This window comes from Marmota flaviventris, chromosome 15 (genome assembly GCF_047511675.1).
Source record: "Marmota flaviventris isolate mMarFla1 chromosome 15, mMarFla1.hap1, whole genome shotgun sequence".
Lineage (NCBI taxonomy): Eukaryota > Metazoa > Chordata > Mammalia > Rodentia > Sciuridae > Marmota > Marmota flaviventris.
The window spans coordinates 71715808-71738914 of NC_092512.1; the positions used below are offsets into that span (position 1 = coordinate 71715808).

Consider the following 23107-nt stretch of genomic DNA (forward strand, 5'->3'; position numbering starts at 1 on the left):
CCTTACACTGCTTTCTTTCCTGACTGAATCAATGCTTCTCTTTAGCTTCAGATCAAATATATCCTCCAAGATGATCTCCCTGTAGCTTTCCTTCTCTAGACTGGGTTTGCTGTCCCTCTTTTTTGACCTTCTGTACATTTCTGTGAACACACATGGCTCTATTTGTCTCCTCTCTGGAATGGAAGGTTCCTGAGGGCAGGGACACTTTGCTATTGAATTCCCCAGGACTTGGTGTGGAGATTAGCACCAAAGTCAGTCATGGTTTGCTGGTGAGTGCTACTTGTGGTTTCATTTCTTTCTAATCCATCTTCTCTTTGGAACCCTCCCTCACTTTTCCCTTTTTGCTTCTGACCTGCCTTCTCTTTCTATAAGTATGAGCCTCTGATTATGTGAGATTGGGTGTTTGTAGATTTTATTTGTTTGCCAAGAGCTTTGACATTGTGGCTTATATTGTGCAGCAAGAGCTCTGCAAGAAGGCCATGATCCTAATCAGCTTTATGTTTTTCAATGATCTATCACTCTGGATGAAACATGGAGGAGAGTTGCTGTGGCCTGTGCCTCAAGGCTAGGACAGAATCAAAAAGAGCTTCATAAATAAGTAGATATCAAAGGAAATAGGTAAAGAGATGAAAAGCAAAAGAGCAACCCTATTTTGTGCAATTTGTCCTCAAAACTCATTTTCTTGGTGAGGTGCTGCTTCCAGGGTGGCAGGGCTTGTGTTTTCTGAGTCTTATCCTTTTGCTGCCTCCAAAGGCTTTCTCTGAAGTGAGGCGGTGGTGGGATGAAAATCTTCTCGATATTGGTCTACAAATTGCTTTCATGTGAAAACACTGAGCACACCTTTTCCAGGGAGAAATGCTCAGCTCTTGAGGGAACAGGGGACAGATATTTATGCTCCATTATTGATAATAGCTATCAGGACTCAGCCAAGATAAAAATAACAGAGTACTTTTGTAGTCAGTCAGTCACAAGCCTACCACAAAGTTTTCTCTGAAATCATGGTCTGAGGAGCCAGAGAATAACAACCCACAAGAAAAAATGGAGGCAGATAATGTGGCTATTGATTGTTCATTTATTCCCACATTGACTTGATGCATGTGGACCCAGACCTCAAGGGGAGATAATTGTGAAAACCATAATGTCAAAGTCATTGGAAAAGTACTTGAAGACATCCGTGAGAGAGTAGGAGAACCTCCAACAAGGGTCTTAGGGACAACCCGATAGAGAACACTTCAGAAACATATCTAGAAGAATCAAACCTAAGGAAATGTAAAAGGAGAGAGGAGTGTGTCCTGAAGGATTCTCTTGGCAGAGAGAGAAACATATGTAAGATGGTTATTTCAAAGAAAGAGGGAAATTTTTGTATTGTTGGTAATAGGGAACCTAGACAGTAATAGCAGTGAAGCTGGATATCTGGGGAGAAGGGAGTCAGAGGATGGGGAAAGTCCTGTGCAGCAAGTGTCTTGTCAAAAGTTCATGATCCTAACCAGCTTTATGTTTTTCAATGATCCATCACCCTGGGAGAAGCATGGGGGAGAGTTACTGTGGCCTGTTCCTTAAGGCTAGGTCAGAATTGATAAGAGCCTGAAACAAAGTGTTAGCCGTAGGATGGAAAAAAGGAGTGTTTAACAAAAACAGAAGATTCTGTGACCAAGATTTATTGCCCAACAGGAAAAAAGGGTGAAATAGAGATAAGAATGTTTTCAGCTTTTTTTTGGTCTCCAGTTTTGCTTGCAATCAAGATGGCTGGGTGCCTTCTCTACCTCACAAAAGAAGTTTGAGGGTTGGAGGAGTGTTATGCCTCAAACTCCAGTTTCAAATACTCTGGGGCATCTGAATGGAGTGGGCCACTGTCATCTGTTCCCAGTAATCATGTGTAGGAGTCAGCAATGTGGGGCAAAGGTTTGGTTAGGATTTTAGCTGTGGAAGTCTTTAGTGTAGAGATAAGGAAAGGCACACATGAAACCAACATTGGAGATGGTGACTAAAAGGGGTCTGACTGAGGAAGCTGAAATGAAATTTTCAGGAGAGTGGGATGAAAACCAAGATGGGAAATCATAGTATCCAAAGTGGCAGATAAATTCTTAAGAAGATGGAAACGTGCCTTTTGTACCCAGCTGCCTCCAAGCTGTGCCTCTGTTGTTTACTGCACTGGGATTCTAGTGAAATGCTAGACACTAAGCCACTTTTCTTATAAAAATGGATAAATCATTGTTCATGTGCACAGTGATACACTATAAGGTCATTAAGAATGATGTAGAAAATATTAATAAAAAACATAGGAAGGGGCTGGGGATATAGCTCAGTTGGTAGAGTGCTTGCTTCATACGTACCATGCCCTGGATTCAATCTCCAGCACCACACACACACACACACACAAAAAATAGGATATTTTAAAAATATGTGTATGTTTGTATATTTATTTTATATCTATCAAAAGCAGACAACAAAATATTATGTCTTTTTTTCAGTTTCATTATATATATATTATGCAGACACAGCACATAAGATTTGTCTGTATGCCTATGTGTGCATATGATATTATTTGCAAGAATTCACAAGTTGTTTTCACTAGTTGTCTGTGAGTGGAGATTATTTTTCTTTTTCCTCTTATATTTTAACTTTTTTCTGTAATAAATATGAATTTGATATCATGAAACATAAAATTCTTGGTTTGATTTGACAATCTGGAGATGCAGGTTCAAGTACAGCTATCAGAGAAAAGTAACAGCAGAAGCCAGCAAGTAGTGGACAGAGAGGTAGTGGGGAAGGGAGGGGAGGAACACAGATGCTCCTTGGAAGTCTTCATGAAAGGCAAGGTGTGAAAGAGGGAAGTTCTTAGTGGGAAAAGACAAGGGGTGTCTGTTGGGAGATTTTGGCCATTTGGATTTGGTTTCCTTTAGTGTGTAATGTGTGTGTGTGTGTGTGTGTGTGTGTGTGTGTTTCGGAAAGAGAATGTATGTGGGTTTGCATGTCAGTGTAATGGTTTTTATGGTGATAAGAGAAAACCAAAAGAAAGATCTCAAAGATTCAGGAGAGAAAGAAAATATAATAGATGGGGCAAATACCAGAGAAGGTAGATGCAGATAGAACCAAGAAAACATGTATGGAAATTGGACTTCGTAGGAGAAAGAAAGCTTTGTCCTCTGAGATGGGAGGCAATAACATTGGTGGTTCTTTGAGGGAGAGGATCAGTGAGGGTGTCCAGGGAATTCAAATATGATACTTCCAAAATTTTCAGGATAAGTTGTGGTCCTTTACAGTAAGCAAGAGGGGGAGTTGGGAAGAGGAGCCTGATGAAAAACAACAAGGTTTGGAACTGCCCTTGGAGAAATGCAAATATAAGAGCCAGTTAATCAAGGATAAAAATTGGCATATGCTTCTAGAGTGGGGGTTAGCAAACCCTGGGCCCATGGGCCATATGTGGCTTGTTTTGAGGCCCATGTTTTAAGCATGATTCTTATATATTGACAAAGTAAGAACATAGGTGACTTATAAAACTTTACTTATTATTTTGTGGTCTGTAGAAAATTTTGTCCACTTTTGTTCAAGGGTAACCAACTGAGGATAGAATCCCTCAATTCCTAACAGGAATTCCCTTTACCCCAAGAGTGGTTAGCAGCCTGTCTAAAGAGTGTTTAATTTACAATGGTCAGGGGTAGGTTGCTCATCCATTTGTTGATATGGTTGTTACTTACACAGATATTTGCTTTAACATTATTCATTATACTTGATGCTGTAAACTGACTTAAAAAATAAGCCTGATTTTAGGGCAATTTCCAAGGTGTCAATATTCCCATCATAGCTAATTTTAAGCTATCAACATTATTACATCACTGAATGAAACAATGAAAGAGAGGTGTGGCCATCGTTCTCACAATACAGTATGAGCCAACTCCAGCACAAAACCAGTATTTTCATGTTGCATACTCTGTTTCTGTTTCTGTTTTCTTTCAAGATGGGAAAAAGCCTTTTTAAAAAGGAAGAATTGGGGGAGTCTGAGTCTCTACATTATACTCTCATTGGGTTTCTCCCAGTTGGGAAATAGGTTTTAGAGAAGTAGCTGGTAGAGTTTCATATTATATGAATTTTCTGACCTACTTTCAGGAAATGAATCATACTGACTAAGGTCCATTTCCTGTAGCTACATCCTGTTTCTAACTCGAGGGATAAACTGATGCCCTGAAAGATGGAAATCTTGATGAAGCATATACCTCTTGCTTTCTTGATAGAACACTGTTCAAATATGGGTATGTGTGGAAGGTGTTTTGGAATAAATTCCTGATACATCTGAGACCACTTAGGAGGTTAGAATAAATGAGAAGTCCCAGAAATGAAAGTACACAAACGGAAGGTATTGAGATAGGCTTGCACTGCAGAAGAATCAGGCAATGTGCCTTTGGCATGCCTGTGGGTGTGATTGCCTTTTCATTTAGGAGAGAAGCTAACTTTCAGAAAGAACTCATTTCCCCATTTCTTCCAGACAGTTCATTCCCATAGTTGGATGCCATCACTACTGTAAGCCATGCCTCCTTGGCTACTTTGATGGGACTTTTTTTTAAGGTCTCAGCTTGACTTTTAGAAGGACCACATGTTCCCTCTCTATCAAGAGTCCCACACTTAAATTCTGAGCTTATTTTCTTATATTTCATAACAATGCACTGTATTTTCTCGTTACTATGTACAGCCAGTCTTGAGAAACCTTAAAAATCTCAATGTCTCCAGGCTTTAATTTAATGAAATTTAATGAGATTTAATGAAAAATCTAAAAATTAGCAAGCTCTTCTTAGGAAATAACTGTGTATATTCTGCTAAATCTTAGGATGAATATCCTGGCCACTCTATGTAAATGGTACCCATTAGAAGCTTCATGCTCCTGTGAAGTGTTTTATTAAAATTATTCCAACAACTTTTAATCGGTGTAAGCTTTGATTAAAAATGAAATGAAAAAGTGAAAAATATCCTAGGCGGTTTGACATCAATAATACAAAGCTGGAAGGATTCTATGTAGTAGAATGAAGATTTATTTGGATAATTTCTGAAGCAAAGTCATCAAAACATGTGATTGTTAGGAAAATATGATAATAGATATCTGAACAAAATATGGTCAGACCAACCACTTGGAATAATTAGAGGCATAATTCTTTCTCCAAACCAAATTTTCCAGTTAGCTAGTTTCAGTTTTATTGTGGGGCACATCCTTTCTTATACTGAAATATATCTTCAGAGCAGCATTTCTCTCCATCTCCATTCCCCACTGCTGAAAAATTTCAGCCATGAAAAACAGCTCATGGTGCTTGCTAAAATTGAGAAGAGTACTATGTGACACACATTTTGACTACTCACATTTTTTTTAATTACTTGCCAGTTCTTGGCTACATTCTAAGTGATATATTGCTGCTATCTTTGTGAATAATGGATTCATAAATCTGAGGTGAAAAAGAAATTCAAAGATCAACTGATAGCTTTCTAAAAATTGGATGAGAAAACTCATTTTTGTCAAGTTCAAGGGCATTAGTGCAGCAAGTGAAAAAAAAATCAAGAGAGTTTCAAAAATCTTAGACAATTGAACAATGGTTTATTTAATTCCAGATAGCTAAGCTTTATGACATTCCTAAGGAGAATCTTATTTAACATTATCTACTCTCTCTCTAAAATAGATTTCCTTCAAATATTTATATTTAAATACAATATTCAGTCTTAATCTTGAATTCTTATTAGAAAGGAATATTTTTATAGAATTATACTAGATGTTAATATAAGAATATAAAATGTGTATTCTTTTATAAACTAGAATAATTTATTTCAGATCTTCTGTAGACTGTGACATAAACTATTTGGGATACCTAAGTTCTTATATTTTCTGGAAATCTTAGTTATGAACAATGACCATTTGTCATTTTCTGCATTTTTAAAAAACCAAACACTCATAGATATGCAATTTATGTTATGCCTTTGGAAATGTTTTTTTTTTTTTTTTTTGCCCAGGAAGCTCTGGGGTCTCTTATGTATTATGCCTCTTCCTCCCTCCTCCCCAACCGTGGTACCTTCATATCTGAGTTCTCCTCCACTGCACATACAATGGTGATAGGACCCAGGTTGGATGCTAGCCCTCCATGAAGTCTTTTCTCCTTGAATTTCTTGAAGGATCTGCCTTCATGATTCAGCAAGTCCTTGAAAAATGTTAAGCTCAGGTCACCGCCAGTTTCTGAATTGAGAACTAGACTCTCTTTTAGTGTAGGGACACATAAAAAATCTTAATTACCAGTATCTTTTACCAAATAAGAATTACACAGATTTATTGCTATGAAAAATTCTCTCAAATATGCCTGTGTTTCTAGATGTGTCTACAAGGGGATGAATGGTGTCATTTTCTGAGAGGAAGTAGAAGATATTTTTTTTTTCTGCTTTGTGTGTATTTGGATCTCTAGCTCACTAGTGTGGTGAGAACTCTAGGAATCGGCAAAAGCGTCCTCTGCATCCTCTGCAGAGATTCTGCAGGTGTCTAAGTGGGCGGGGAGTCTGAACCTGAAATAGACTCTTGACTTAGGTTTGTTTTCTTGAGACAATTTTCAGGCTTTCTTTTCCAACTCAGCTCTTTTTTTTTTTTTTAATACCAGGGATTGAACTAAGGGGACCTCAACCACTGAGGCACATACCCAGCCCTATTTTGTATTTTATTTAGAGATAGGTTCTCACTGAGTTGGTTAGAGCCTTGCTGTTGCTAAGGCTGGCTTTGAACTCATGATCCTCTTGCCTTGGCCTCCCAAGCTACTGGGATTACAGGCCTGGGCCACAGCTCATTCTTTCTTACTCTTCACAGTGAAATTAATTTCAGTTTCGAATTCTGTTATTTTCTTTGTTCCCTTGGATTGCGAACTTGAGCTCTTCCTTATCCTTAGACCCATGCCCCACTGGAGTTTGACACCAGCTCTTCCTGCTTGCTACCCCAACCTGAGGGCTGGCCACACCTGCTCCAGTGCCCAGCCATAGTCCCCATATTCAGCGCTAGGCAAACAATTGTCTGAAACAAAAAAGCAGAGCAACAGAAGGAGAGTGAGTGGGACATGGAGGATGTCTTTAGTCTGACATGTTGAGACTGAAATGCCCACAGGGATTCAGCAACCATCTCAAGAAGAGGTCTGTTCTGGCAATGAAGATTTGCTGCTCCTCAACAGGTAGAGAAATAAGTGTGTCAACAGTGTGGGTTGGATTACTAGGGTGAAGGACATTAAATGAGAAAAAAAATGCATTTTGGCACAGAGTAGTTGGTATTTTAGGAAAGGATCCCCCTTACTCACAAAAGAGGAGTCTTATGAAAGAGACAATGGCAGAAAAGAGAGGGTAGCATTTCAAGAAAGAATATGGGGTTACCAGAGTCTCTTACCCCAGATAAATCAATTAAGGACTAAGATGCTTTAATGACTGAATAATTTTGGAGGAATGGTAAAGACACAAGTCAGACTAGTAAGTGGGCAGTGTATGTGCATAGTGGCAAGGAGAGCTTGTGAGGACAAAGCATTTGTTCATTGGCTGAAGAAGCTGTCACTCCAAGGATCTTAAATCCTCTAGAGTCTTTTTCCTCATAAATGAAATAAAGAAATTAAAATTTATAATCCTCCACTACTATCCTGCCTTAATACAAATCAATTCTTTTTTTTTACTTATATATGACAGCAAAATGCATTACAATTTTTTTCCTCCTCCCTTTCCCTCCCTCCCCTCTTCCCTATCTAGAATTTGTCTATTCCTCTCATGTTTCCCCTCTCTACCCCACTATGAGTCAGCCTCCGTATATCAGAGAAAACATTAGGCATTTGTTTTTTGGGGATTGGCTAACTTCAGTTAGCATTATCTTCTCCAATGTCATCCATTTACCTGCAAATGCCATGATTTTATTCTCTTTTAATGCTGAGTAATATTCCATTGTGTATATATGTCACATTATTTTTTTATCCATTCATCCATCGAAGGGCATGTAGGTTGATTCCAAAGTTTAGCTATTGTGAATTGTGCTGCTATAAACATTGATGTGGCTGTGTCCCTGTAGAATGCTGTTTTTAAGTCCTTTGGGTATACTCCAAGGAGAGGGATAGCTGGATCAAATGGTGGTTCCATTCCAAGTTTTCCAAGGAATCTCCATACTGCTTTCCATATTGGCTGCACCAATTTGCAGTCCCACCAGCAGTGTGTGAGTGTACCTTTTCCCCTACATCCTCTCCAACACTTACTGTTGCTTGTCTTCATAATAGCTGCCATTCTGACTGGAGTGAGATGAAATCTCAGAGTAGTTTTGATTTGCATTTCTCTGGTTGCTAGAGATGTTGAGCATTTTTTCATATATTTGTTGCTTTTTGAGTTTTTTATATACTCTAGAGACTAGTGCTCTATCTGATGTGTGAGGGGTAAAGATTTGCTCCCAGGATGTAGACTCTCTGTTCACCTCACAGATTATTTCTTTTGCTGAACAGAAACTTTTTAGTTTGCGCCCATCCCATTTATTGATTCTTGGTTTTAATTCTTGCACTATAGAGTCCTATTAAGGAAGTTGGGGTGTAATCCCACATGATGAAGATTAGGGCCTATTTTTTCTTTTATTAGATGCAGGGACTCTGGTTTAATACCTAGGTCCTTGATCCATTTTGAGTTAAGTTTTGTGCATGGTGAGAGATAGAGGTTTAATTTCATTTTGTTGCATATGGACGTCTAGTTTTCCCAGAACCATTTGTTGAAGATGCTATCTTGTTTTTGGCACCTTTGTTTAATATAAGATAATTGTAGTTTTGTGGGTTAGTCTCCGTGTCCTCTACTATGTACCATTGGTCTACCAGTCTGTTTTAGTGCCAATACCACGCTCTTCTTGTTACTATTGCTCTGTAATATAGTTTAAGGTCTGGTAATAGCAATGCCACCTAATTTTCTCTTCCTGCTAAGGATTGCTTTAGCTATTCTGGGTCTCTTATTTTCCCAGATGAATTCCATGATTGTCTTTTCTGTTTCATTGAGGAATGCCATTGGAATTTTGATTGGAATTGCATTAAATCTGTGTAGTGCTTTTGGTATAATGGTCATTTTGATAATATTAATTCTGCCTATTTAAGAGCAAGGTAGATCTTTCCATCTTCTTAGGTCTTTGACTTGTCTCTTTAGGGTTCTGTAGTTTTCATTGTATAGATCTTTCACCTCTTTCATAAAGTCGATTCCCAAGTTTTTTTTTTTTTTTGAGAGTATTGTGAATGGGGTATTTTCCTCATTTTCTTCTCAGAGGCTTTGTCACTGATATACAGAAATGCCTTTGATTTATGGGTATTGATTTTATATCCTGCTACTTTGCTGAATTCATTTACTAGTTCTAGAAGTTTTCTGGTGGAATTTTTTGGGTCTTCTAGGTATAGGAATATATTGTCAGCAAATAGTGCTAATTTAAGTTCCTCTCTTCCTATACATATCCCTTTGATTTCTTTCATCTGTCTAATTGCTCTGGCCAGTGTTTCAAGAACTCTGTTGAAAGAGGGCATCCCTGTCTTGTTCCAGTTTTTAGAAGGAATGCCTTCAATTTTTCTCCATTTAGAATGATGTTGGCCTGAGGCTTAGCGTAGATAGCCTTTATGATGTTGAGATATGTTCCTGTTATGCCTAGTTTTTCTAGTGTTTTGAACATAAAGGGGTGCTGTATTTTATTAAATGCTTTTTTATATTTATTGAGATGATCATATGATTCTTTAAGTCTATTGATGTGATAAGATTTTAAAATAACTTCTAATTATCTTCTGTATTTCTGTAGTGTCTATTGTGATATTACCTTTTTCATCATGTATTCGGTAATTTGATATCTCTCTCTCCTTCTCTTTATTAGCATGGCTAAGGGTCTGTCAATTTTATTTATTTTTCCAAAGAACCAACTTTTTATTTAGTCAATTTTTTCAGTTGTTTCTTTTATTTCGATTTCATCTCTAATTTTAATTATTTCTTGCCTTGTACTGCTTTTGCTGCTAGTTTGTTCTTTTTTTCCTAGGGCTTTGAGATGTAGTGTGAGGTCATTTATTTGTTGACTTTTTCTTCTTTTAAGGAATGAACTCCATGCAATGAATTTTCCTCTTAGTACTGCTTTCATAGTGTCCCAGAGATTTCGATGTTGTGTCTATATTCTCATTTACCTCTAAGAATTTTTAATCTCCTCCTTGATGTATTTTGTGACCCATTGTTCACTAAGTAGCGTATTGTTTAATCTCCAGGTGTTGGGAGAAATTTTTATATTTTTTATTTTGTCATTGATTTCCAATTTCATTCCATTATGATCTGATAAAATGCATGGTAGTATCTCTAATTTTTTGTATTTGCTAAGAGTTGCTTTGTGGCATAATATATGTTCTATTTTAGAGAAGGAACCATGTGCTACTGAGAAGAAAGTGTATCTGTTTAATGCAGGTTGAAATATTCTATATATGTCAGTTAAGTCTAAGTTATTGGTTGTGTTATTAAGTTCTATAGTTTTTTTATTCAACTTTTGTTTGGAAGATCTATCCAGTGGTGAGAGAGGTGTGTTAAATTCACTCAAGATTATTGTGTTGTGGTCAATTTGACTCTTGAACTTGAGAAGAGTTTGTTTGATGAACATAGCTGCACCATTATTTGGGGCATATATATTTATGATTGTTATGTCTTGTTGGTGTATGGTTCCCTTGAGCAGTATGTAATGTCCATTTTTATCCCTTTTGATTAACCTTGGCTTGAAGTCTACTTTATTTGATATGAGTAGTGGAAACCCCTGCTTGCTTCCATAGTCCATGTGAGTGGTATGATTTTTCCCAATCTTTCACCGTCAGTCATGTATGTCTTTTCCTATCAGATGTGTCTCCTGGAGGCAGCATATTGTTGGATCTTTATTTTTTTTCTCCAATCTGCTAGTCTATGCCTTTTGATTGGAGAGTTTAAACCATTAACATTTAGGGTTACTATTGAGACATGGTTTTTATTTCCAGCCATATTTGTTTATTTTTGTTATTTTACTTGAATTCGTTTTCCTCTTTGATTAGGTTTTTCTTTAGTATACTACCTTCCTCTGCTGATTTTCATTGTTCTTTTTCATTTCCTCTTCATGAAATATTTTGCCAAGGATGTTTTCTAGTACCAGTTTTCTATCTATGAATTCTTTTAATTTTGTTTATCGTGGTAGGTTTTTATTTCATCTTCAAATCTAAAGCTGAATTTTGCTGGTTGCAAGATTCTTGGTTGGTACTTATTATCTTTCAGAGCTTGATATATGTTGCTCAAGGATCTTCTGGCTTTCAGGATCTGTGTTGAAAAGTCTGCCATTATCCTGATTGATTTTCCCTTATATGTAATCTGATTCCTTTCTCTTGTGGCTTTTAAAATTCTCTCCTTATTCTGTATGTTGGACATTTTCAATATAATGTGCCTTGGTGTGGGTCTATTGTGATTTTGTACATTTAGCGTACTGTAGTCTTCTTGAATTTGGATTTCCAATTCATTCTTCATGTTTGGAAAGTTTTTTGATATTATTTTGTTGAATAGATTGTTCATTCCTTTGATTTGGACCTCTATGCCTTCCTCTATCCCAATAACTCTTAAAGTTGGTCTTTTTAGGCTATCCCATATTTCTTGAATGTTCTGCTTGTGGTTTCTTATCATTTTCACTGTGTAGTCTATGTTCTTTTCAAGATGATTTATTTTATCTTCATTGTCTGACGTCCTGTCTTCTAAGTGGTCTACTCTGTTGGTGATACTTTCATTTGAGTTTTTAATTTGGTTTATTATTTCTTTAATTTACAGGATTTTTGTTTGTTTTATTATGTAGAACCTCTATCTCTCTGTTGAGGTGATCTTTTGCTTCTTGGATTTGTTTATGTAGCTTATTGTCAAAGTGATCTTTCACTGCCTGTATTTGTTCTCTTATGTCTTCTTTGAGATCCCAAAACATTTTAACCATGTATATCTTGAAATCTTTCTCTGTCTTTTTTCTGCCATAGCTGCCAATGCTTTTAATGATGTGTTGTCTTGATTTGTTTGTGGTATTTTCTACCCTTGTCTTTTCATGTTGCTCGCGTTTCTTTCTTTCCAGCTCTGTGGATCTGGTGTGTTATTGTTTTTACCCTATAGATTTGTAGTGCTCTTGTACAGTTCCAAGATCTCTCCTTTGTGGGGAAGGACAATGTTAACAGATCCCAATATCAACAATACATCACCTATGAACCAATTGTTGTTATTAAGACATTTACAGTTTAGTCTCAATGTCCAGAAATGTTGGATTCAGTTATTATTAAAATATAATCAGGAGTTTCAAAAAAAAAGGTTTACAGTTTCTGGTGGTGGACAATGAACTGGGAGTCAAACATGAGACTAAATATTGAGGGGAGAAAATATGAGGGTATAGAGTTAATATATCTTAGGAAATGTGAAGGAGAAATCTAGTGAAGAGGGTTAGTAGCAGGAAAATAGATAGGAGGTAATTTGGGGTAGACAATTACATGGGAAGACAGTAGAGTCATAAAACAAACACACATATGTTTTTAGAAAAATACAGGATGTTTAAATAGTATAATTTTGAGGGTGAATGAAGAAGAGAAAAAAAGGAAAAGAAAGAAAGAAAAAATGAGAGAAGAAAAAGAAAAATGGGGCTTATGCAATTCCTCTATATTATATTATTCAGGTGACTTAGTCCTCAAAGTCCTATTTCATGCAAAGTTCTTGGTTTTACATAGGTTGGGGATGTGAGGGCCAGAGAATAGAAGTGTAGAAGAGAAAGAAGAAGAGAAAAAAAAAAGATATTCTTATTAGAGATCCGTTTCTTTCTCTTCTCATCCAGTAGGTGGGATTGTCTCATCCAGTAGGTGTCTCTGCCCTCAGGATGGTGTAGGAAATCAGGGTGAGAAGACTGGACCTGTTGTGGAGCATCTGGAAGCAGGGAGTTCTGCTCACCAGTTCCAGCAGGAAATAGCGCCTCATGGGTCTTTTTTTGTGACCACTCATCTGACTTGAGCCCCCAGTGTCATCTCCTTCTCTTGCCTGGAGATTTCCCAAATCCTGATCTCTCTGTTATGCTCCAAACTTTAGTCCTCTCCTCTTTCTTATTTATCAGGTCTCAACTGCACAACCTCTCACCCCAAGGCTCACACCAGGCGGGCGGCACCCTATTCGCACTGCAGTCCTGTCCAACTGAGAGCTGTTCTTGTGTTGGGTGGCCACTGTGCCAAGTTAATGCTGTTGAGGAAGGGGTAGGAATTGGAAATCAGGTACCTGCTCAAATGGCGATCTGATCTGATAGCCACGCCCACCACAAAATGGCGAGGAAAGTTTTCCAAGATGCAATTGGTCTGCTTCCAGCGCTGGGGTGTCTGGTGATGTGGGGGTAGCTGGGCGATGGCCTTGGGCTACCAAGGTAGGAATAGGTAGAAGCCAAGTGATCTGCGTGGGAGCAGAGTGCAGTCTGGAATTCTGCAGAAGTGCTAATAGGTGTTTCTGCTAAGCCACTTGTGAGCTGCACGTGGGCTAGAACTGTGGGCTTTGGGTCTAGAGTCCTGAGACTTACTTGAGCCCAGAGGCTCTGATTTCTGGGCAAGTGGTTGCAGCACTGGTGATTTCTATGAAAATTCACTGGCCCCTGGAGATCCAATCTGGGAACTGCCCCTGCCTAATATGGTGATAATATTGAGCCAAGATGGCGGTAGTCTGCTTTCAGCACCAGGGTGTCTGGTGAGGTTGGGGGAGCCCAGCATGGCATTGTGAAGTGGGTAGATAGCAACTGAGTGACCTGTGTGTGAGTGTAGCAAAGTCTTGGCGATCTGCAGATGTGTTGATAGGTCTAAAATTGTGATTACACATATAGAGCACAATTTTTCATATCTCTGGTTGTATACAAAGTATATTCACAACAATTTGTGTCTTCATACATGTACTTTAGATAATAATCATCATCACATTCCACCATCATTTATAACCCCATGTCCCCTCCCATCCCCTCCAAGCCCTCTGCCCCATCTAGAGTTCATCTATTCCTCCCATGCTTCTGCTCCTTATTCCACTATGAATCAGCCTCCTTATATCAAAGAAAACATTCAGCATTTGGTTATTTAGGATTGGCTAACTTCACTTAGCATTTTCTTCTCTAACTCCATCCATTTACCTGCAAATGCCATGAATAAAATCAATAAATTCTCTTTTACTGCTGAGTAATATTCCATTGTGAATATATGCCAATTTTTTTTTTATCCATTCATCTATTGAAGGGCATCTAGGTTGGTTCCACAATTAAGCTATTGTGAATTGTGCTTCTATAAATATTGATGTGGATGTGTCCCTGTAGTATGTTGTTTTTAGGTCCTTTGGGTATAGACCGAGGAGAGGGATAGCTGGGTCAAATGGTGGTTCCATTCCCAATTTTCCAAGAAATCTCCATACTTCTTTCCATATTGGCTGCACCAATTTGCAGTCCCACCAGCAACGTATGAGTGTACCTTTTCTGTTACATTCTTGCCAACAATTATTGTTGTTTGTGTTCATAATAGTTGCCATTCTGACTGGAGTGAGATGGAATCTTAGAATAATTTTGATTTGCATATCTCTAAGTGCTAGTGATGATGAACATTTTTTCATATATTTGTTGATTGATTGTGTATCATCTTCTGAGAAGTGTCTGTTCAGGTCCTAGGCTTATTTATTAATTGGGTTATTTGTTTTTTGGTGTTAACTTTTTGAGTTCTTTATATACCCTAGAGATTAGTGCTCTATCTGATATGTGAGGGGTAAAGATTTGTTCCCAAGATGTAGGCTCTCTATTCACCTCACAGATTGTTTCTTTTGCTGCAAAGAAACTTTTTAGTTTGAGTCCGTCCCATTTATTGATTCTTGATTTTAATTCTTGCATCACAGGAGTCTTATTAAGGAAGTTGGGGCCTAATCCCTCATGATAAAGATTAGGGCCTACTTTTTCTTCTATTAGACACAGAGTCTCTGGTTTTATTCCTGGGTCCTTGATTCATTTTGAGTTGAGTCTTGTGCATGGCCAGTGATAGGGGTTTAATTTCATTTTGTTGCATTTGGATTTCCAGTTTTCCCAGCACCATTTGTTGAAGACAAATTTCTCCAATGCATGTTTTTGGCACCTTTGTCTAATATAAGATAATTGTAATTTTGTGGGTTAGTCTCTGGGAAAGATCTACCTTGCTCTTGGATAGGCATAATTAATAGTATCAAAATAACCATACTTTCAAAAGCACTATACAGATTTAATGCAATTCCAATCAAAATTCCAATGATATTCCTCCTAGAAATGGAAAAGCAATCATGAAATTCATCTGGAAAAATAAGAGACCCAGAATAGCTAAAGCAATCCTTAGCAGGAAGAGTAAAGCAGGTGGCATCACTATACCAGACCTTAAACTATACTACAGAGCAGTAGTAACAAAAACAGCATGGTATTGGCACCAAAACAGACTGGTAGACCAATGTTACAGAGTAAATCAGTTCTTAAGAAACAAAATTGTAACAGAATAAGTAGTATACTCTATTGTCACCATAACGTAAAGGTGGTTCCACAGTTGTTCTGCCAGTTTGCTCTGCCTCTACCAACCTCTAAGAGATGGGGTACTTGTTTGTTGTCCTTGCATAACTTGCTTGCCCTGTTTCAGCATTTCATGGCTGTCATAGTTGACTTCAATCCCTAGTTTGTTTTCATTAGTAGACAGTATGTGCTGCATCATTTTGAAGAACAAATGAAAAGAAAATTTAAGTTGGGAGATACACTGGTTTTACAGATGAAGTTTTGTTTTTGCTTGTAATGTTGGGTTGTTGAAGATTGCTTCTAAAATATTTTTTTTCTACAAATCTCTTTTGAATCCCAGGTATTGCAATTTCAGATGAACTTGATAAGGTAAGTTGAACTACATACCTAATGAAAAGAAAATGTGTGATTTCTGTTTTAATCTGCTATCTAAATTAAAGTTAAAACATAAAAATGTTAAAACATAATTTAAGTGTTAACATTTTAAATCTTTCAAAGTTATATAGATTCTCTTATGAATATGTATTACCTGTTCTTTGGAGTTAAGGCCTTTGAAATTTGGTTAGAGAGAACAGAACCACTAAGTAACTGCATTAAAAATGAAAACTAGCAACATTTTATTATGTTAATTGTTTGGATTTGGGCTGTATATAAATGATGATGATGATGATGATGATGATGACGACGACGACGACATAGACACTCACTCAGTCATTAAGTTCAGTTGCTTGTTTTCAGTTTTCTAATATGCCGAGACAATATGATGGTTTGAACAGTGGTAGTTGTGAAGTTGCTGGGAGAGGTTTGATTAAGAATGTGTTTTCACACCAGTGTCAGTAGCACCACCAATGGATTGACTGTGGGAGTTGCAGAAAAATTAGTCAAAGATGATTCCTAGATTCAGGAAATCATGAAGGAGGTAAACTGAGGTGATGCTTACCAAAATTGGAAAAACCTAGGGAAAGACCAAATTTGTCAGGTGGTGGATAACATAAGATTTCTCTGTAGGATCATTTGTTTGAATTCTCTATTAAGTATGTTTTTATGAGTTGATACTTTGTGAGGGAGATTTGATTCACTGGGATAGAAGTTTCCAATTTTTTAATTTTTTTTTTTTTAGTGTCAGGACCCCTTATATAAATTGTGGAAGGATCCCAAACAGCTTTGAATTATGCTGATTATTATATCCACCAATATTTTCCATGTTAGAAATTAAAACTGGTAAAAAATTCACATGCTTATATCATTTTAGAAGAAGTAATGACTAAAACCAGTACTTTAATACGAATAACATGTATGTACGAAAATGCTTTATTTTTCAATGCAAAATAATTATTGAGAAAGCTATCTTGTTCATGTTTTTGGAAACCTCTTTAAGATCTGGCTGTGCAGAAAACTGTTGAATTTCCTTATTTGTTTCTGTATTCAGTCTGTTATAATTTTTTGGATAAAAAAATCAGGCATCAGAAATATAGTTAGAAAAGGGAGAAGCACTTAGAAATATAGTCATCATCAATATTTGATGACTATCTATTTAGATATCTCTCTAAACAAAAAGTATATTGAAATCTGGCTTGGTGCCTAGATAGATAGATTGAAAGAACATGATAGAAACTATTGTACAAAATTGGAATCATTTGAATCATGACACTTTAAAATAACCTACAATATAACAATTGTATTAACAGAAACAATAAATAAAGTTTGTATTCTACCTGAAATAGGAATATACCCGTTGAATTTTGCACCATAAAAATGCATTTCTGACTCACTAAAAAATGAATAAGATATAGGCATAAACATTAATATATTCAGATAATGTAATAAATCATCATAATGTTTTAAGACTAGTTTGGTTTCTATCTGTACTAGTGCCATACAAAACTAGATCTTGACTATATAGAATAGCCTGGGTGATGAGGGACAGGTGTGATCTGGATTTCTTCAGCAATTCCTGCCCTTCTCTGTATGTCCCTCGTTGTTTTACCCTGTTAGTGTCCTTATGCCACGACCTCCCTTACAATTTTCAAAAACTTAAGATTTCTATGCCTTGCATTTGTGAACTATGTTCATTTTAAGTACTACATATAATCATCATCACTTCTAAATTCATTTACTTTTTCTAATATAGTCTGTAAAACCCTGGCTGACTATACCTTGTATGGGGTTGTTCCTCTTCTTGGTTCTCTTCTCCCCTTTGCCCTGTTCTCTGACTTGTGGTGGCATTGGTGTCTGTACCATTTTCGGTGAGAAAAAAAAAAAAAAAAACATTTATTATTCCTTGTGCTGACATGGATGTAACTCTCACCGGGTAAGTTGTGAATACCCTAACACTTGGTTAAGTACCATCCTCAGGACATATCCTTCCCCTCACGCTCTCTTTCTTCTCAGCCTTAGGTCAGGAAAGTGTCCATTTAATGGAATTGAAAGACACTGCCAGTTTTCATTTACTTACATAATATTTCTATTTTTGAAAACTTTATGGAAATTCCTAAAATTTCTTTGCACATTTATTTTCACTTTTATTGAGGATGCTGACAGTTATCATAAATAACACTGTTACTGAAAAATATTTAGGTCAGTGCAAAAAAAAAAATAAAACTTGATCCTACTCTTCTTGCATTTGATTTTCAAGGGTGCCAGGGCTATGGCCACCAATCTTTGCTTGCCTGGAGAGCGCCCTTGGCTAAGTGGGAGAAACTGTCCTATAGCACCCCCTGGTGACCATGAAGCTCATAGTCCAGAACTTTCCTGAATAGGCAGAAGTGAAGCTCAGGCAGCTGCCAAGAAACAGTCAATCAGAGTGTTTTGCGGTTTGTGTTGGCCTGGCGCCTGTGTCTTCAATGTAATAAGGAAAGTAATTACAGACCCTTTCTTTTTAATCTTCCCTTCATGTTTTTGAGGTTTCATTAAAGATGTATTCTTCTTAACCTTTATAAAACATTGCTCTTTTATTCTCACATTCCAATTCACCTGTCATTTTGTTGAAATCATTTTTTTTCTGTGACCTTTAAAGTTAGTTGACAAATTCTGATTAAAGTAATAAGAATTTTTAGTTCTACTTAAATAAAAAAATAAAAGAGTAATATTACTGTTAGGGCCTTTTTAAAATTGTGAGAACGCTATCATTACTTATTCTTTAGTCTTTTCACTTCCTTCTTTAGCCAGTATTTGGTTTTTCTTGGTTTTATAATAAATTAAAACTATACCAATTTATTATCTTAAAGTTCTGTGGTTTAGAAGTTCAGCATGAGTCCCTCTGAGGTAATGTCGAGGTGTTGCTCGGGGCTGCAGTCCTTCCTGAAGGTTCTAGGGAAAATCTCTTACTCTGCCTTTTTCCAGCTTCTAGAGGTTGTTCTGTTCTTTAGTGCCTGGTCCCTTTGCTATACCTAGAGCCAGCAATGTCTTATCACTCATTTCATGTGTAGAAAGGCTCTTTGCTTTTCCAGAATCATGTTAAGTTGGGGCCACATGGCTAATCCAGATAATCTTCCCATCTCAAGATCTTCAACTTTAATCATACAGAGTTCTTTTGGCTATGTTATGTAACATATTTATTATCATTACCATTATTCACTATCTTGGCATTTTCTAGCTATGTGGCCCACAGGTTTTAGGGGTTAGGATGTAGACATTTTTGAGAGGTCATTATTCTGCCTATATAGCCACTATCCAATTTCACATGGTAGTACTTTGTATATATATGAAAATGTGTAATTTTATTATATATATATATATATATATATATATATATATATATATATATAAAATTTATTAATGTATAATTGATACAATTATTAATATATGACTATTTTAATTTTATTAATATATAATTATATATATAATATTCAGGCTCCTATACTATGAATTTACCCTTCAAAATGCCATATCGTAGACACTGTTAGTGCCATCCCAGTTCCCCGTTACTAAGGCAGTGTGATCTATCCTTCCACTACCCCGTTAGGTGTTTATGATCTTACTCTTCTCCCAAGGGTTGTCTCAACCCAGTGGGATTTATCATAACCAGAGATCCCTGAGTTGGTCTTCAGCCCATGACTGACTGGGCTCTGAGCTCCTTGTCCACATTCCAGAGCTCTGTATGGGATCGTCTTGAGAGGAGCCTTAAACCAAAGGCATATCTTTGCCTAGCTTCTCTGTCTTCTCCTGCTTCCTTTATTTTCTTAAAGGTTTCACTTGAGAGAACCCCTTAATAAACCACTTTCTCAGTCTCTGATTCTAGGAAACTCTAGCTAAGATGAAGCACCTAAGGAACCTACCTAAAGCAGAATCCTGTGAAAAATTTTCCTAAACTCCCTGCTACCTGACATATTAAGTACAGATTTGTTATGCTAGAATTAAGTCTTTTTAAAAATTTTTTTATAGCTATAGACGGACAGAATGCCCTTATTTTAATTGTTTATTTTTATGTGGTGCTGAAGGTCAAATCCAGGGCCTCATGCATGCTAGGCAAGTGCTCTGCCACTGAGCTACAGCCCCAGCCTCTAGAATTAAGTCTTTATCTGGGCCCACATTTGTATTCTAGATCTTATATTCCTTTTCTTCTCTATTCAGACTTTGTATTGAACTCATTACTGCACTTTACTTTGTACTGTACATACTTTGATAGGATCAGAAAGCCAGAGTATAGTACCTCCAGGTCATACTTTTATTTATTCCCACATTTTTGTGCATGCCATTTCTTTCCTTTTCTCCAACTGATATCCATCCTTCAAACTCCAGCCTTCCCTGGACAGCCTTGCAGAGAGCAAGGTCGTTTTTCATAGTCTCTTGAAGGATACAGTGACTTCATCCCAATGACATTCCTTGTCTCATATTGTGGGTTTTTGTGTTCACTGATTAAAGATGTACCTTAGTATTATGGAAAAATCCATAGATAGACCTTGGCTTGAATCCTGGCTCCTGTCATTACTACACAGCCCCTAGGAAGGTATCACAGATGCTGAGCTTGAGTTCTTTCTGTGTAATATTTAGGGGGTTTTAGTAACTATTAAAATGATATTAGGGTCTGGGGTTGTGGCTCAGTGGTAGAGCACTTGCTTCGCATGTGTGGGGCACTGGGTTCCATCCTCAGCAACACAAAAATAAAAAATTTTTAAAAAGGTATTGTGTCCATATACAACTAAAAATAAAAAAGAATTTTTTTTTCTTTTTTAAAAAAGTGACATTAATTTCTTGATATAGAATAATTGGAGTAGATAGCTAAAATATCCCAAATATAAACATTTCAAAGTACTATATGGTAAAATCATTTCACAGGGAATAGAACATAGGAAAAATTAAACCTCCTGCACAAAATGTAGGTTTGAGGTTCTGTAGTGTTGTTGTAGTTTTGCCACAATTGAATTTTTTTGTTTCTGTTTTACTGCACCGGAGATCCAACTCAGGCCTCATGCATAGTAGGCAAGCACTCTGCCATTGAACTACATCCCTGGCCCACAACTGAACTTTTTATCAGTGTTGTCACCATCCATAGGATCACAGCAAACCAGGTGTTCATGGGAAACTAATCATTCCCTCTACTGAATCCTGAGAAATTTGTCTTCCATTTATCCTTTTGAAGCAGATGCTGTAATCAACAATGTTCTCAAAAATATTCTTATACTTCAGTGCACCAAAAGATACTGTCAACAGAATGAAATGGCAACTCATGGAACAGGAACAACATTCACAAGTAATAAAACTGATGAGGGGCAATGATCTAGGATATTTAACAAACCCCTGCAACTCTTCAACCAAAAAACAAATAACTTGGTTAAAAATGAGCAAAGAACTTGAAGTGACTTTTCCCCAAAGATGATATATAGAAGGCCAACAATTATTTGAAAAGGTGCTCAATATCACTGAGCATTGGAAAAATCTAAATCAAAACCACAGTGGGTTGCTTTCTCCTCTTGCCTATTGTGATCAATGCTGCTATGAACATGTACTGAACATTCCAAGTATCTGTTAGAGACTCTACTTTCAATGAGGTATTAGTCTATGCCTAATGGATATGTACAACATATCCATTCTCATATCCATTAGGATGCTACTACAAGAAAAAAAAAATGAACAATAGAAAATAGTAAGTGTTGGTAAAGATGTGGAGAAATTGGGAGTCTTGTGCACTGTTGCTGGGAATATCAAATGGTGCAGCCACTATGGAAAACAGTATGGCACTTCTTCAAATAATTAAAAATAGAGTTACCATGGACCATGATTTTAATGTTTGTTTCCTTCTACAAGTCATGTTAGAACTTAATATCCAATGTAATGATATTAAGTACAGGACCTTCAGAAATAGAGTAGGTCACAAGTTGTTCCCCTCAAGAATAAGATTAGTTTCTTTATAAAAGTGCTTTGGGCAGCCTGTTTGGCCTGTGCCATATGAGGACACGTTTGTTCATCCTCTCCTTCAAGTGAGCAGCAAGAAAGCTCCATTGTGGAAGCAGACAACGTGTATTTACCAGACACTAAATCTTCTGGCATCTTGATCTTGGGCTTCTCAGCCTCTGGAACATGAGAAATAAATTTCTCTTGTTATTTAAATTACTCAGTCTAAGATGTTGTACTATACTAGAGGCATGGATGAAGATCTCATTGAAAGTAGAGTCTCTAATACATACTTGGATATTCGTGTTCATAGCAGCATTGATCACAATAGGCAAGAGGAAAAAGCAACCTAAAAGTTCATTGAAAGATGAAGTCATAAGAAAAATGCAGTGAACGTACACAATGGAATATTATCCATTCTTCAAAAGAAGAAAATATGGTCACATATACAACTTGTGTGAACTTTGAAGACCTGGGTTACACGAAATAAACCAGTCATAGACAAATATCATGAGATATCACGTATATGAGGTAAAGTAGTCACATTTATAGATGCAGAAACAGAAAGGTAGTTGTCAAGGGTTGGGTGAAGGGAGATGGGGAGCAGTTTTTTAATGACTATAGAATTTGTTTTGCAAGATGAAAGATGTCTGCTCAACATTGGTAGGCCCAGAGACTGAACAATAATGTGAATACATATAGTGCACCTGAATGATACCTTAAAAGTGGTTGTGATATTAATTTTATATTATGCATATTTAACTACAAATAAATACATGCATTTAGTGCTTTAGTACATTTGCTTTTACTACAATGTATCTATACTTTGACTAAATAAGACCATTACTTTAACAGGAATTCTTACAATAACGTCCACCCACCTAGACAGATGTTTTAATGAAAAAGCAAATTTCTGTTAGAACAATTCCAGTGGAAATCTCAATAGTGAAGGAGAGGACATGCCTCTGTGATGTTCTTTCTAGCTTAAGAAAAAAAATATATGTTGGAGGATTTAGAGATAGAGGCAATCCACATATATTTTAGAAAACTCATCAGAAATACTGCTATCATTCATTCCATGTTGAATGATAGTGAGGTTGACTTTCTAGTTCTTGAATCTTTAAACAGATGCATAATGATAATAAACATCATGAATAATAATGTACTATTTAGTGTGTGCTGTATTTTAGACCCTGGGGAAGTATTTCATATAGTTTATCCATTTATCTCAATAAAAATAGCTGACACTCTTGA

The 23107-nt window shown here is 36.7% G+C and overlaps 1 protein-coding gene across 1 annotated transcript in view; it reads left to right on the forward strand.

The window, feature by feature from the left end:
- The window catches only part of C15H8orf34 (chromosome 15 C8orf34 homolog), a 403376-nt gene that overhangs the window by 117240 nt on the left and 263029 nt on the right, over positions 1-23107 (forward strand). The window contains 1 exon segment of the mRNA XM_071601999.1: positions 15861-15889. Coding sequence (XP_071458100.1) covers positions 15861-15889 — 29 coding nt within the window.